At 38.5% G+C, this 14,145-nt stretch overlaps 1 protein-coding gene and 1 long non-coding RNA gene across 4 annotated transcripts in view; one reads left to right on the top strand and one right to left on the bottom strand.

The window, feature by feature from the left end:
- Positions 1–4,142: 4,142 nt before the first annotated feature.
- LOC132661126 (uncharacterized) lies at positions 4,143–8,574 on the bottom strand. Of its 2 annotated transcripts, none has more exons than XR_013550071.1 (2): positions 8,468–8,574; positions 4,143–4,564 (listed from the first exon to the last, which is right to left on the bottom strand). It is a non-coding gene; the product is annotated as an uncharacterized LOC132661126 (long non-coding RNA). The 2 variants fall into 2 exon arrangements; XR_009602071.2 differs by lacking the exon at positions 4,143–4,564 and adding an exon at positions 6,808–7,131 and having other exon boundaries at positions 8,468–8,550.
- Positions 8,575–8,621: 47 nt separating this feature from the next.
- The window catches only part of MTMR2 (myotubularin related protein 2), a 117,590-nt gene continuing 112,066 nt past the window's right edge, over positions 8,622–14,145 (top strand). Inside the window, exon 1 of one of the 2 annotated variants that reach the window (XM_060605301.3) lies at positions 8,622–8,845. In XM_060605301.3, coding sequence (XP_060461284.1) covers positions 8,766–8,845 — 80 coding nt within the window. In that variant the 5' untranslated portion in view covers positions 8,622–8,765. The remainder of the gene's footprint in view (positions 8,846–14,145) is intronic. The other variant, XM_060605302.3, reaches the window with a different exon arrangement.

The following is a 14,145-nucleotide window of genomic DNA, read 5'->3' as shown; positions in this document are numbered from 1 at the left end:
GCAGGGGACATGGACAGACATTTCTCTAAAGAGAACATCCAGATGGCCAATACACACATGAAAAGATGCTCAACAAGACTCATTATCAGGGAAATGCAAATCTAAACCACAATGCGATATCACCTCACACCTAAAATAAAAAATACAAAAAACAATAAGTGTTGGCAAGGCTGGGGAGAAAAAGGACCCCTTGTGGACTGTTGGTGAAAATGCAAACTGGTGCACCCACTGTGGAAAACCGTATAGAGTTTCCTCAAAAAATTAAAAATAGAATTACCATATGATCCAAAAATTCTGCTCCTGGGTATTTACCCAAAGAATACAAAGACACTAATTTGTAAAGATATATGCACCCCTCTGTTTATTGCAGCATTATTTATAATAGCTAAATTATATATATACATATATGTATATATGTACATATATGTATATATACATATATGTACATATGCACATATACATACATATATGTGTGTATATATATATTCCATTATATATATATATAATGGAATGTTACTCAGCCATAAAGAGAATGAAATCTTGCCATTTGCAACAACTTGGATGGATCTAGAGAATATAATGCTAAGTGAAATAAGTCAGTCAGAGAAAGACAATACCATATGACTTCACTCATATGTGGAGTTTAAGAAACAAAACAAATGGGGGCGCCTGGGTGGCTCAGTTGGTTGAGCATTGAATTTCAGCTCAGGTCATGATCTTGCAGTTCATGAGTTCACGCCCTGCATCGGGCTCTGTGCTGACAGCTCAGAGCCTGGAGCCTGCTTCGGATTCTGTGTCTCCTCTCTGTTCCTCCCCTGCTCACACTCTGTCTCTCTCTGTCTCTCAAAAATAAATAAAGATTAAAAAAAATTTAAAAAAAGAAACAAAACAAATGAACAAAGGAAAAAAGGAGACAAATCACAACACAGACTTTCTTTTAAAGGTTTATTTGTTTATTTTGAGAGAGTGGAGGGAAGGGTAGCGAGAGAGGGAGAGAGAGGATCCCAAGCTGGCTCCGTGCTGTCAGCACAGAGTCCACCGCTGGGCTCCATCTGATGAACTGTGAGATTGTGACCTGAGCCAACATCAAGAGTCAAACGCTCAACCTACTAAGCTGCCCAGGCACCCCCAAAAACACAGATTCTTAACCATAAGAACTGATGGTTACCAAAGAAGAGGGTAGGAGGGAGGATGTATGAAATAAGTGAAAGAGATTAAGAGTATATTTACTATGATGAGCCCTGAGTATAGAATTGTCAAATATTGTACACATGAAACTAATATAACACTGTATGTTAACTATACTGGAATTAAAATAAGGAAGAAAGAAGGAAAGAAGGAAAGAAGGAAAGAAAGAAAGAAAGAAAGAAAAAGAATTTTGCATGCATATTATATTGCTGTAATGAATTTATGAAATATAGCTTTCTTGGGAAAATGCACAGATTACAGGGTGATTTATTCAGGTAGCATAATTTGCCAACATCATTTGTTTTCTGGAAATCTGGGAGAGGACCATTAAATATATGGTGGGTGAGTTCTAAAACTCCAAATTAAAACTAGACTTCCAGACTAAAGAGGAATTTAACTAAGAAGCTTATAGAAGTACACAATAGCAAAGGAAAGTTTATGGCCAATCCCTAATCAACATTTAACTGAAAGGATTGTCATGAGAATTGCATGAATTTTTCATGAGGAATCACAGCATAGTGTGATTAAGATGGGCATCAGAGTGAAGTAGCCCTAAACTCCAGTCCCATTCTGCTTCCTGTGACCTTGATATTTAAACTTCCAAGGCTTCAGAATTTTTTTCATCTATAAAATAGAGATAAAAATAATACCTTAACAATAAGATTGCTTAGAATTCATGCTGAACCACTTCACATAAAATATACAAACTTTGCAATTATTTAGTTCCATTTACAATGAATCCTTGACAAACGTTATGCTCTCATTTTCATATGTATTACATACACATACATTACAAACTCCACAGAAAGTGTAATTTTCACTTTAAACAGTCTTACACATTTTAAAGAAATTAAAAGGGAAAATATTCTTACATTTACCTAAATATTTCCCATTTGTTTTACATTTCTTTATTTTTGAGAGACAGAATGAGACAGTGTACGAGTAGGGGAGGGGCAGAGAGAGAAGGAGACACAGACTTGGAAGCAGGCTTCAGGCTCTGAGCAAGCTGTCAGCTCGGAGCCTGACAAGGGGCTTGAACCCATGAACCATGAGATCATGACCTAAGCTGAAGTCGGACACTCAACAAACTGAGCCACCCAGGCTCCCCAAATATTTTCCATTTTTCATCTTCCTGTTGAATGTCCAAGTTACCTTTGGTATCATTTCTCTTTAGCCTGAAGAATTTTCTTTAGCAAATTTTGTATTTCTATTGGCAACACATTGTCTTAATTGTCCTTCATCTATTTTGTTTTTCTAAGTAAACTCTATGCCCAACATGGGGTTTGAACTCATAACTCGAGATCAAGAGTCACATGCTCTAACAACCGAGCCAGCCAGGCACTCCTGTACTTCACCTGAAAATGTGTACTTCACTATCATCATTGAAAGATGTTTTTGTGGAACCTAGATATATTCTGTTTTGACTTTTCTTCTTTAAGAACTTTAAAGATGTTTCTCTATGGTTTTCTATCATCCATAATATCTGCTAAGAAAACTGTGACTCTTAGAAATGTAGTCCCCCATATGTAATGTGTCATTTCTCTCTTGCTGCTTTGATGTGTTTCTCTTTATCTTTGGTTTTCAGCAGTTTAATTATGATGTGCCTAAGCATGGTTTTCTGTGTATTTATCCTGTTTTGTGTTTGCTGAGCACTCAAATCTGTAAATTTATGCTGTTAGATATATTTGGTAAGATTTGGCTATAATTTTTTTAAAAAATAGTTTTCGCTGCCTAATATTTTCTACTTCTTCTAAAACTCCAATTATTTGCGTATTAGATCTTTTGATATTGTCCCTCATGTCCCTTGGCCTCTGATAATATATATTTTTTATGATGATGTTTTAAAAATACTCTCTTTTTCATATTGGATAATTTCTATTGATTTGTCTTCAGGTCTCTGACATTTTTATCTGTTAAATCCACTTTGCCATTAGGCCCAGCCAGTAAATTTTTTTTTTCTTCTTCTCAGTATTGTACTTTTCCTAAAGTTTGTATTTGGATCTTTTTTATGTATATGATTCCCCTGCTGAGTTTTACTATCTTTTCATTGATTACAGCATATTTTCCTTTACCTTATTGAACATAGTTATATTAGTTGCTTTTGAGCCATTGCCTGATAATTCCAATACATGTGTCATCTGGAATTTAGCCTCTCTTTAATATCTTTTTCTTTAAGAATACATTCCATTTTCCTATTAGTTTTTATGCCTAGTAATTATTTTTATTTTTTTATTTTTATTTGAGAGAGAGTGCATGAGCAGGGGAAAGGGACGGGGGGGGGGGGAGAGAGAGAGAGAGAGAGAGAGAGAGAGAGAGAGAGAGAGAGAGAGAATCTCAACTAGGCTCTATGCTCAGCATGGAGCCCAAGTGGAGCTTGATCCCATAGCTCTGGGATCATGGCCTGAGGTGAAAATCAAGTCTGGCACTCAACAGACTGTGCCCCTTATGCCAAATAATTTTAAACTTTGTACTTGACATTATGAATGTTGTTTTGGTGTCTCTGGATTTGGTTTTATTTCTGTGTAAACTATAGATGCTTTTGTTTAGCAAGAAATTAACTTAGCTTAAAATTGAAAATTTTGACTTGTGTCAAAATTGACTTGTGTATAGTGGGTAACAGCTCAAATCTTGTTTCAGTTCTTTTATCTGGTAGAAGGATATTCTATTTTAAGTTAGTTTATAGTAGCTCTTTGCATTCTGCCTTTGTTATTCAAAATGAATTAGGGCTTAGCCAAGGATTGTCTCAGTTTATAAACAGAGTTTAAAGTTCTCTGGTTCTGTTTTTTGGATTTCCTCCCTCATTCTCTAGCTGCCCTGGGCTCCCTTCTCTTGGTTCCTCAGGCCAGAAAGATAGCAGGCTTTCTTGCTTTCTCTTTCTTTCTTCCTTCCTTTCTCCCTTCCTTTCTCTTTCTTTTTCTTTCTCTTTCTTTCTTTCTTTCTTTCTTTCTCCTTTCTCTTTTTTTCTTTCTAATATTTTTTTAATGTTTATTTATCTTTGAGAGAGAGAAACAGCACAAGCAGGAGAGGGGCAGAGAGGGAGGGAAACACAGAATCTGAAGCAGGCTCCAGGCTCCAAGCTGTCAGCACAGAGCCCAATGCAGGGCTGGAACTCATGAACCTCGAGATCATGACCTGAGCTAAAGTCAGTGTTCAACCGACTGAGCCACACAGACACCCCAAGATAGCAGGCTTTCTATGTGAATTTTTGCCACCTTGTACCACACCACAATTCTGGTTTGTCCATAGGTCAAAGCCACTCAAAATGGAAAAGCACTCTGTACCAGTCACTTCCTATGCATTTTGCTTCTGTGTACTTCTGTCCAGTCTCTTTACTCCTCAGGGTGTTGTTTTATTGTCTGGAGTTTCCAGCTGTTATCTGTGGAAAGGTCAATCTGTTAGAAGCTTACTTCTCTGTACTAGAAGTGGAACTCTCTAAACCAAAGGAATAAAAAGATTAAATATAAACAATTATAAGAATTATGCATGCTTGATCTCAGGATTATGCTTTTTTTTTTTTTTTTTTTTGGCATGTGTGTTTTAAGAGAAGAATCCCTCTACTTGTCCATTCCTAACCCACCATTTTACTATCTCAAGAGAAGTTTATTTCCTTATTCTGATTCTGATTGTCTAATAAGCAGCCTTTGATAAGCTGACAGGCAACATGCCTATAGATCCAAATCAGTGCTACTCAAATACATGAACTATTTATTGACTGCCCATGAGATGAGAGTAGAATTGAGAATACCTGTTTAGAAACATTCATGCTTTTATGAAGTAATTTCGTATCTGTTAAATATAAGAAAAATAATTTGGCCTTGTATTTTGCGTGCCTTCGGCTTTTGCTCAAGTTTCATTTATCCAGTAATTAATTTTCTTATATTTTAAAAAGAGCATTAGTTGATGATGGCTTGGAAATTAAAAACAAAACATTGGTTCTTCTCAGAGATAACTTGAGAAACTCTGGCCTAGATTTCAAATAAGAAAATTACTTTTGGGAAGATCTCAAGTTAACCATTTAATAGGAGAGATTGAAAGAGGACTTCAACTACCTCCATTTTCACTTCAGTTTATACTTTTTAATTGGTCAAGTTCTTTCTAGCATATTCTTCGTTAAAAAAAAAATGCTTATATATTTATTTTGAGAGAGAGAATGAGCAAGAGTGGGAGACGGGCAGAGAGAGAAAGACAATCCCAAGCAGGCCTCACATTGTCAGCACAAGTCACCAACTGTGAGATCAACCCCGAGCCGAAATCGAGTCAGATGCTTAACCAACTGAGCCACCCAGGAGCTACCTAGGTGTGCCCCTGCCCCACCCCCACTTCCAGCTTGTTTCTTACTCAGGCAAAAGACCCCATGGGCAAAGCATTCCCTGATGAGAACCAAAACTACTCTCTCAGGCAGTAAGGACTGCTTTGAACCAGCGAGACTCTGCCCATGATTGACTCAAAGATAATGATTTAACCTTTACTGCCCACCTGCACGTACCCATCCTTTGTCTCACACTTTCCTTATATAAACCTGGAAGTATTTTCAACATTTTGGAGATACTCAAGAGGATATCCTGCTGTCTCCCCAGTGTTGGCCTCACTGAAATAAATTCCTTTCTTGTTTCACCACCAGTCATCTCTCTGCCTTTGGATTTTGTCCACAGGGAGTGGCTGAACTTGGTGTTTGGGACCCCTGGAGCCAGGTGCTCTTGTGCCCTTGTGCCCCAGCTACAAGATGAACCTACACTATAGTTTAATTGTAGCAGTAGTTCCCGAAGACCTGGGATAGGCTAACATGTTCTTTTAAAAGATAAGGAAACTGGGGTGCAGAAAGTCCTAATCAAGGCAGCTTCTCTTGGCTATATGACATAGCAGCCAACATGTCAGAAAAAGAATTAAGCACTAATTTAACTTTCAGCTGAGATTCAAGTATTTTTTGCTTGTTGTTCACTCAGAAATTACTGCTTTAATATTTAGAAGCAGTTAAGTTCAGAGGAAGCACAGATGATAATAGCAAGATCCATTTACTGAGATCCTACTGTGCAACCAACTCTATGTAGGTAAAAACGAGTGATTATGTGGAGTTTTGTATTCCCATTTTAGAGATGAGCAAACAGTATTGGAGAAGCAACCTAATCAATATCATAGGGCAAGTAGGTGCCAGAATCACGATTCCAATTCAGATTTGTCTGGTTACAAAGTCTCTATGCTAACATTATTGTTCTTTATTAATCACCAGATAGACTCATATGCAAATTATGACATCATCAGGCAGCTGGTTTTAACTGCTTTATTAATACAGTGATAGAAACAAACTGGGTAATAGAGAGTGCGTGGGTCTCCCATTCAAGGATTCATCGGCATTCACCAAATTTAGATTAGAAAACCTACGTCAAAGTATCATGTGACAATGAGTCAGCATTTTGGAAGGCAGGTAGAAACAGGGAATCAGTAACTAAATTCTTTTATGAAACACTGTAGATGTTTATGCTTGTTAAGTGTTTGTGACTGCTTATTCTCTTTGACTATTAAAGGAGTACAGTTGAAGACCTCTTTACAAATTATATAAATATAAATTATCAGCTGCCGTCCTATCCTTGCCAAGCTAGAGAATGGAAGAGAAAGGCAAAGTCGTTTGTGCTTAAACCCATTTTATTTTAGTAAGTATGCTGAACACAAGGTTAGGTTGTTCTTTGGGGGAGTGTACTTGCACGTTAATATTCCACTGGGGCTATACTTTAAGATTTTCTTAAAAAACATCAGTTGTCACTATGAATTAAACCTAGTTTGGGGCACCTGGGTGTCTCAGTTGGTTGAGCATCCAGCTTCGGCTAAGGCCTTGATCTCCCGGTTCGTGAGTCTGAGCCTTGAATGGGGCTCTCTGTTGTTGTCGCAGACCCTGCTTCAGATCTTCTGTCCCCTCTCTCTCTGCCCCTCCTTCCTGGATCATGGTATCTCACAAGTAAACAAATATTAAAAAATCAAACAAGCAAGTCAGTTTAAGTGAACAGAATTCTCTTCATCCTAGCAAGGACTTTTCTTTTTAATTATTCACTGTTATTTTACAGAAATAGTCTTTGCATCATTTTATATGTCACACATGAGGTAACTGGGATTCAGTCTCAATCAGAAAAATTCCTTTATGCTTTCCTTTTTTTGTCCTTCCTGTGTCTTCCGTAACAGAAAATTACAGCAGAACATTTCCCCTTCACCCAGTTCCTAGTCTCTTATCACAATTCTATCTCTCTACCCTCCCTTCCTGCTCTGCAGGGGAATTTGTGAGGGCAGGGAAAGACTGTTAGTTTGTCCCCTATCCAACACAACCACATACAATAGTATATAGATGTGTCTAATTCTTTTAGCACATTTCTTGGTTCCCATTTTCCTCTTCCATACCCCCTTGTGTGTGCCATGGACTAACGCCAAAGTCCTTTCCCCTGCACGCTTCCAGACCACACAGACTTTAACCCAAGTTATAGCAGGACTGAAAATTTCTGCTTTTCTAGTGCCTCTTCTGCAATGTTGGGTCGGTGGGGGGAATGGAGATAGAATGAGGAGCATTAATTTTTTCCTACCTGTCCTGTACTTTCTCCACTCCCTTTCCCATACCAATCACTTCTTCTCTGCCACCCTTCCTATATGTTCCTGTCCGTTTCTTGCAGTTGTATTAGAAACTGTTTATATGCATTAAAACATTACATGCATCCTAACAACCTTTACGAAGTAGGCAGTAATACTAACATCTAATATTTGAGTGCTTACTATGTGCCAAAAATTGTTTTAAGCATTTTACCTGCATTAACTCATCTAATCTGTGAAGTCATTAGTCTTCCTATTTTACAGCTAAGGAAGCCGATGTTCAATGCCTTGGGTTACACTGCATGTAACTGGCAGAGGCAGGACTTGAATTCATGTCCGACTCACTAAACCAGCCTTTAATCGCTATTTAATAATAACTAATTAGTATTTTCAGCCCCAAATCTGGTGAACACTTTTGCCATTTCGAGTTTCCTCATCCTTTACGTTCCCGTATGTTCTTTCTCTTCGTGATCCCCCACGTCCTTTCTGCCCCTTCATCCTACCGTTGGCCGGCATTCCTTTATTACTCCGTCTTCTCACTATCCTTGACCAGCACCGTGCCGGCCTCAGTCATCCCCATGCCTATCATCCCTGTCCCTTTCTTCCCCGGAGACGTTCATCCCTAGTATTCCCTTATTCCTCTCTCTCGTTTCTAAAATTCCCCCTCCTCCCACGGGGTCCTCGTCCCTCCAGCCTCAGGGGACCCTCTCACCCCCGGTACGGCCACCTCCTTTCCCAGGGTCTAGAGGCCACGCGGGGCACGCAGCGAGCGCACGCAGAGAGCGCAGCGCGTCGGGGCTGCAGTCAGAGGGGCGCCGCGGGGTCCTCCGGCTCCTCGGCGGCCCCCGGGCGCGGTGCAGTCTGGGGGAACATGGCCGCTTCCGGTCTCCCTCCCGGGCCGGCGCTGGCCTGACCGCGGCCCCTGCCCGGCGCACTCCGCCCTCCGCTCCTCCCGCCCCGCAGCGGCGGAGGTCGCTTCAGCCTTTCCCTCCCGCTGCCCCCGCCGCGCCATGGAGAAGAGCTCGAGCTGCGAGAGTCTTGGCTCCCAGCCGGCCGCAGCACGGCCGCCCAGCGTGGACTCCCTGTCCAGGTAACCAGGATGCCCACGGCCCCGCCCAGCGTCCGAGAGGGATGGAGAGGGGCCGGGGACCCGCTGGATGGTGCCCCATCTCTCTGACTGCTTCCGAAGGCTGCGCCGAAATTCCTTCCCTGGGACTTGGGAGCCACTTCTTCCTCCCTCTTTGGGATTAGAAGCTGGGAAAAGGGAGGTTAAAACTCACTGCCGCCTTATCGGTGATTCTCCCTTTCGTGCAACGATCTCGTTTCATCCCTGGTTGAGGCAGCCCCAGTTCATTAGTTTCTCTTGTTTCTCATTCCATCTCGAATTATTTTTTTTGGACAGCCCTTCCCCCAGCCACCACCCCTCATTTCCTCTCTGCCTGTCTTTCTTTACTATTTTCAAAACCATCCTCCAGTCTTTCTTCCGTCTGTCCGTATGTCTTTGATTTTTGGATTCTTGCCCACCCTTTCCTCTTTTTTTCCATCACTTCACTTCCTTATCGCTTTCATGATTTTCCCTATACTCTGACCACCCGCCACCCTTTTCGTTTTAAAAATGTAAATAAAAATGCCCACTGTACGTCTCTTTTCTAAATTCCAGCTGAAAGTCATTATCTAGGAATCTGACTAGTCCTTAACCCCGAGTGAATAATGAGTGGTAGTTTTCTTTCTTGGACTACCGGTTCTCCTAGTTATTTCTCTTGTACCAGATGGGATTTTTTTCTCCCTGGAATTTTGAGGAGGACTTTAGTATGCAGTTTTGCAGACAGCTGTTGCGAATATTAACTAGACATGTTTTCGATGAATTTTTTTCCTTTGGTTTTAAAACAGTGATTTAAAATTTCGGGAAGAAATAATAGAAGAACTGTGTATATTATATATCCATAACAAAATAAGGTTCTTTTCCATCGAAAAATAGTCTAATTGTTATTAGAGAGTTATTAGATACTGATCTGCTATGTGAAAACATAATTTTCATTATCTTCTGAATAAACTGAAGTTTCTCTCTTTTAATTCATTTTGGGGTTTCATTAAATACGGGTGATACTGCTGTGTTTTCCTATTACTGTTCAGATCTCATTGGGAAATGATTAGCTGATATCATCATTATAAATTAAGATTCTCTTCCTAAAGCATTCACAGCAGCCTACCCACACCTTTTCCAGAGTTCTTAACAAACACAGTGTAATTGCTTGTTTAATTGTCTTTTTTATTAGGCTATAAGCTACTGGAGGAAAGGGACCTTACTCATTTTCTTATCTCCAGCATTTAACAGAGATGCTGTGTGTCAGAGGTGCTCAACAAACATTTTTTTGAATTTGTAGATTTAATAATTTTCCAGGAGAGAAGAATTTTTCTTTGCATTCAATTACATATATTGTACATTTGTTTCAAGTATTTTTAAAATTTTATGTTTATTTTTCTGAAATTTAGAAAGCTGAGGATTTAAAATTAAAGAGAAAACAGGTTGGAAAATTATATTTTATAGGAAAGTTATAAATGACAGCTATGGTTCAGAATAGAATGTAAAGAAAACAAATGAGGCAACCAGTAATCTCACCCAAGTAAGAGGATTTAGAACCACAGGAGGCAGCATAGTCTGTTAGAATGAACAATATACTGGAAGTTAGGAACTCTTAAAAGTCCCTGGCCCAGCTAGCTCTTTGGCTTGTATCATAATCTTTCTAGTCTATGTTTTCTCATCTTTCAAAATAAAAAAAGTTGGTCTAGAAAAACTGTAAGGTCTCTGGGTGCTCTAAAATTCTATCATTCTTTATCTTAATGACAATGATTATTAAGATGCATTCTTATCAACTACTAATTCCCTTTACAAATACTCTTTGTTAACGGATTTTTGAAATTATACTAAGTAAATGTCTGTTATTATTACAAATTAACGTACCTAATTATGCCACTTAAGCACATTTATTGCCCCCCCCCAAAAGAAAGCCCAGTAACTTTAACGTTTATACATACATTTTAAGTCTTAATTAAAGAATTGGTTTTTTTTTTAATTTTTTTTTTTAATGTTCATTTATTTTTGAGAGAGAGAGAGAGACAGAGTGTGAGCAGGGGAGGGGCAGACAGAGAGGGAGACACAGAATCTGAAGCAGGCTCCAGGCTCTGAGCTTCGAGCTTCTAGCACAGAGCCTGATGCAGGGCTCGAACTCACAAACTGAGATCATGACCTGAGCCGAAGTCGGACACTTAACCGACTGAGCCACCCAGGCGCCCCTTAATTAAAGAATTGTTACTGACAGATGAATATGAGAAAAGTAACTCCTTGAAAGAGTTTTGACTGGAATATGTTATCCTCATCCTCTCTGGAAAAAATATAAGTATGATCTACTTTCCATAGGAGAATGCCAGCTTTCATTCCTCGCCTCTGGAAAGTAGAAAAAACTAACATTTATTGAGTGTGTGCTAGGTAGAATTCACCCTGCTAAATTTTTTCATATCTTTTATTTTATGGATCATTACACTTGTTTGATCAGTGTAGAATAGCTGCATTGGAGATACTTGTTAGAAAGCTTAAATTTAAACTTAATCTAGGCTAACAATCAATTGTAGGTGATTCTAATACAGAGGCAAGGTAGACAACCATGATTAGAATAGCTATGCTAAGTGGCTATCCAGTAGCTTAAATTTTTACTTTGATAGCTTATGGTAAAGCAAACCATCAATGTTTGGACTGTATTGTCTCAGCCTTTTGCAGAAACGTTGCCCTTAAAGTGTAGTTTATTTTTATGCCTTCTTTTTTTTACAGTTAGGACATTTTTGATTTCATATTTTCAATTAGGGAATTGCCATGTGAATTTTTTTGATACCTCCCATACAATAATAGTTTATATGTTCAATGTGTTTCCTATGTCTTTTCCAGACTAGACTGACACAGATTTCTGCTGAGTTTGGCTCCGAGAAAAATTGTTTATGTAAAAAACGTATGCTTCCCATTTGTTTGAAAATAGAAACTATGTAACTGCATCTTTCTCTTCAATTTAGCAAAAGGATTTCAGTCAGATTTGTAACTGAAGTTGGTAATACACCCCTCTCTAATTTCTTCAAGTACTTCTACTATTAGATGAATTCAGTTTAAGTATCATGTGATATTCAAATGTGTTAATTTGTAAGTTTTTTAATGCTTTTCTGGGATATCGGGGTAATACAAATCTGAAAAATAATACACTAGTCTTTCTGGTTGCCCATTGTTTTTGTGAAAATGACAAACCATTGCAGTGGGGTGACTGGCTCTTGTGGGATCTGTAGTTCACGCTAAATGCATGTTGAATCTTGATATCTACCTATCTGTCTGTCTATATCTTTAGTCATCTCAGAGTTGCTATTGCAGCTCTAGGCATTGCCTTCTAGGTCATCATTGACTTGATACTTTTTGGCCAGAAAAGAGTGATTTTATTTTTCATATGATATCCAGATAGCAGTTTCCTAATCAGCTATGTTCATGTTGTCTTGCATCCTTAAAAAAAGTAATGTTCTTTGGTGAGTCTTGCTTGGAGTTGCTCAACTTCAGTAGGCTGTTCAGTAGCTCTTGTATATTCTGCTGTTGTCCATTCTTCAATGCGTCCAGCTGATAGAGAGAGAGCTGGGAGCAAATTCACTTCAGCACACTGACAACCTGGCTGTATTCCATAATTTAATTCTTGCTGCTCTTTCTCTGATTCTTGACATAAGTATGACTTATACAGGATAGAGTTAAAACAATCCTGTGGGCTAGCTATGATAGCTAGGGTAGGCCTGTGCCTTAGAATTGTATAAATTATGCAGCCGGATTTGACACTATCCTGGTAGTATTCTGCCTTCTTAGTCTGGTTTTCCATTTTTTTCAGTTTGTACGCTGTTATAAAATGTACTGCTTGAGTGGGTTTCTTTGATAATTTTTTACTATGCATAATCAAATGCTGACACATGTGATGCCAAATAGGTGCCCAGTGAACATTTAAATAAAGAATGGTTGAATGTTCATTGCTCTTTTATATGTTGTGTCCACTCAAAGGATTAAAAAGGGTTTTCTTATGTTGAATTTGGCCTGTAAAGACACAATTTCAGGTTCAAGCTAAAGTTATTCTTAAATGAAGTCTCTTGACACACTCAGCTGATTTAATTGACTACATTATCTTTTCTTGTGCCCAGTCCTGTATATCTTCACAACACTGTGTTCCTGTAGCCTACCTGCTTTTCCATCTGCTACTCTTTATTATTTTGGTTTCTTTCTGTCTAACTTATCTTGTCAGTCATTTTATTTAATGCCTATTTCTTTCATCCTTTATATACCCTCATGCTGGGCACCACTTGTTCGTCTCAGATTATTTTGGTGTATAAGTTGATTTCTAGTCTATAAATTCATTAGCATTTATATTTACATATTTATATGCACATATTTACATTTAGCTTAGATAAAAATCAAAGGGTGGCACCCAGAATATACTCAAAAAAATAGCCTTCAACTAATTACATTTTTAAGTTACATGTCTTCCTTTAAAATTACCATCATCTGAAAATAGCAAATCCTGGATTTTTGTTTCCATGAATTTTGACGGTACTTACAATCTGAAAAGGGAGAAAAGTTTTTGAGATTTCTGAGACACATTTTGTTGTAAGGTCTCACCTTTAGTTTCAGCCTCAAGGTCACTTAGAGGTAATATGTTGGTAGGAAATATGCTTTTGGGTTGTTTTCCAGTAGTGGTGATGGATTTGTGTCCAATCACACATTCTTACCCACTTCCTTGTGACTCTTGGCATGTCTTCGGAGGCAGCTGACCAGGATTAGTGGTAGAAACTCACTGTGGAACTTAGTGAAACTCACAGGTTGAACTTCCAGCCTTGGCCATATAATTAGCACTTTGTGTCAGACAGCGAATGTATTGGTCACTTAAAAATTACTTATTTTGGATTTTATTTTTCCAGGACCCTAAAAGAACTTTAAAGTTTTGTCAGACGAGATCCAATATTATTGTGAACTAATCAATAATTACTGTGTAGATTTTTCTGAAAGAGCATTTAAAAAGATTAATTACTAGTCAAAAGTATACAAGTATACTAAAGCTGAGATTGGGTCCCCTATATGTTTTCTTCTTTCCTCTTTATGCTATCATCAGTAGTCTTCTATTAACGTAGACCATTAGTTCCCAGATCAGTAGCATCAGCATCCCTTGGGGATTTGTTGAAAATGCAGATCTTACCTCAGATTTAATTGGATAAAAGACTCTAGGGGTAGAGCCTGCGGTTTGTTTTAATATGTCCTCCAGGTGATCCTAAACTAAAACTAAGAGTTTGAGAGTCACTGCCTTAGGTCTTTTACTAATTGTTTTCTAG

The sequence above is a fragment of the Panthera onca genome, chromosome D1 (genome assembly GCF_046562875.1).
Source record: "Panthera onca isolate mPanOnc1 chromosome D1, mPanOnc1 haplotype 2, whole genome shotgun sequence".
Taxonomy (NCBI): domain Eukaryota; kingdom Metazoa; phylum Chordata; class Mammalia; order Carnivora; family Felidae; genus Panthera; species Panthera onca.
This window is presented reverse-complemented; position numbering and strand designations above follow the sequence as displayed.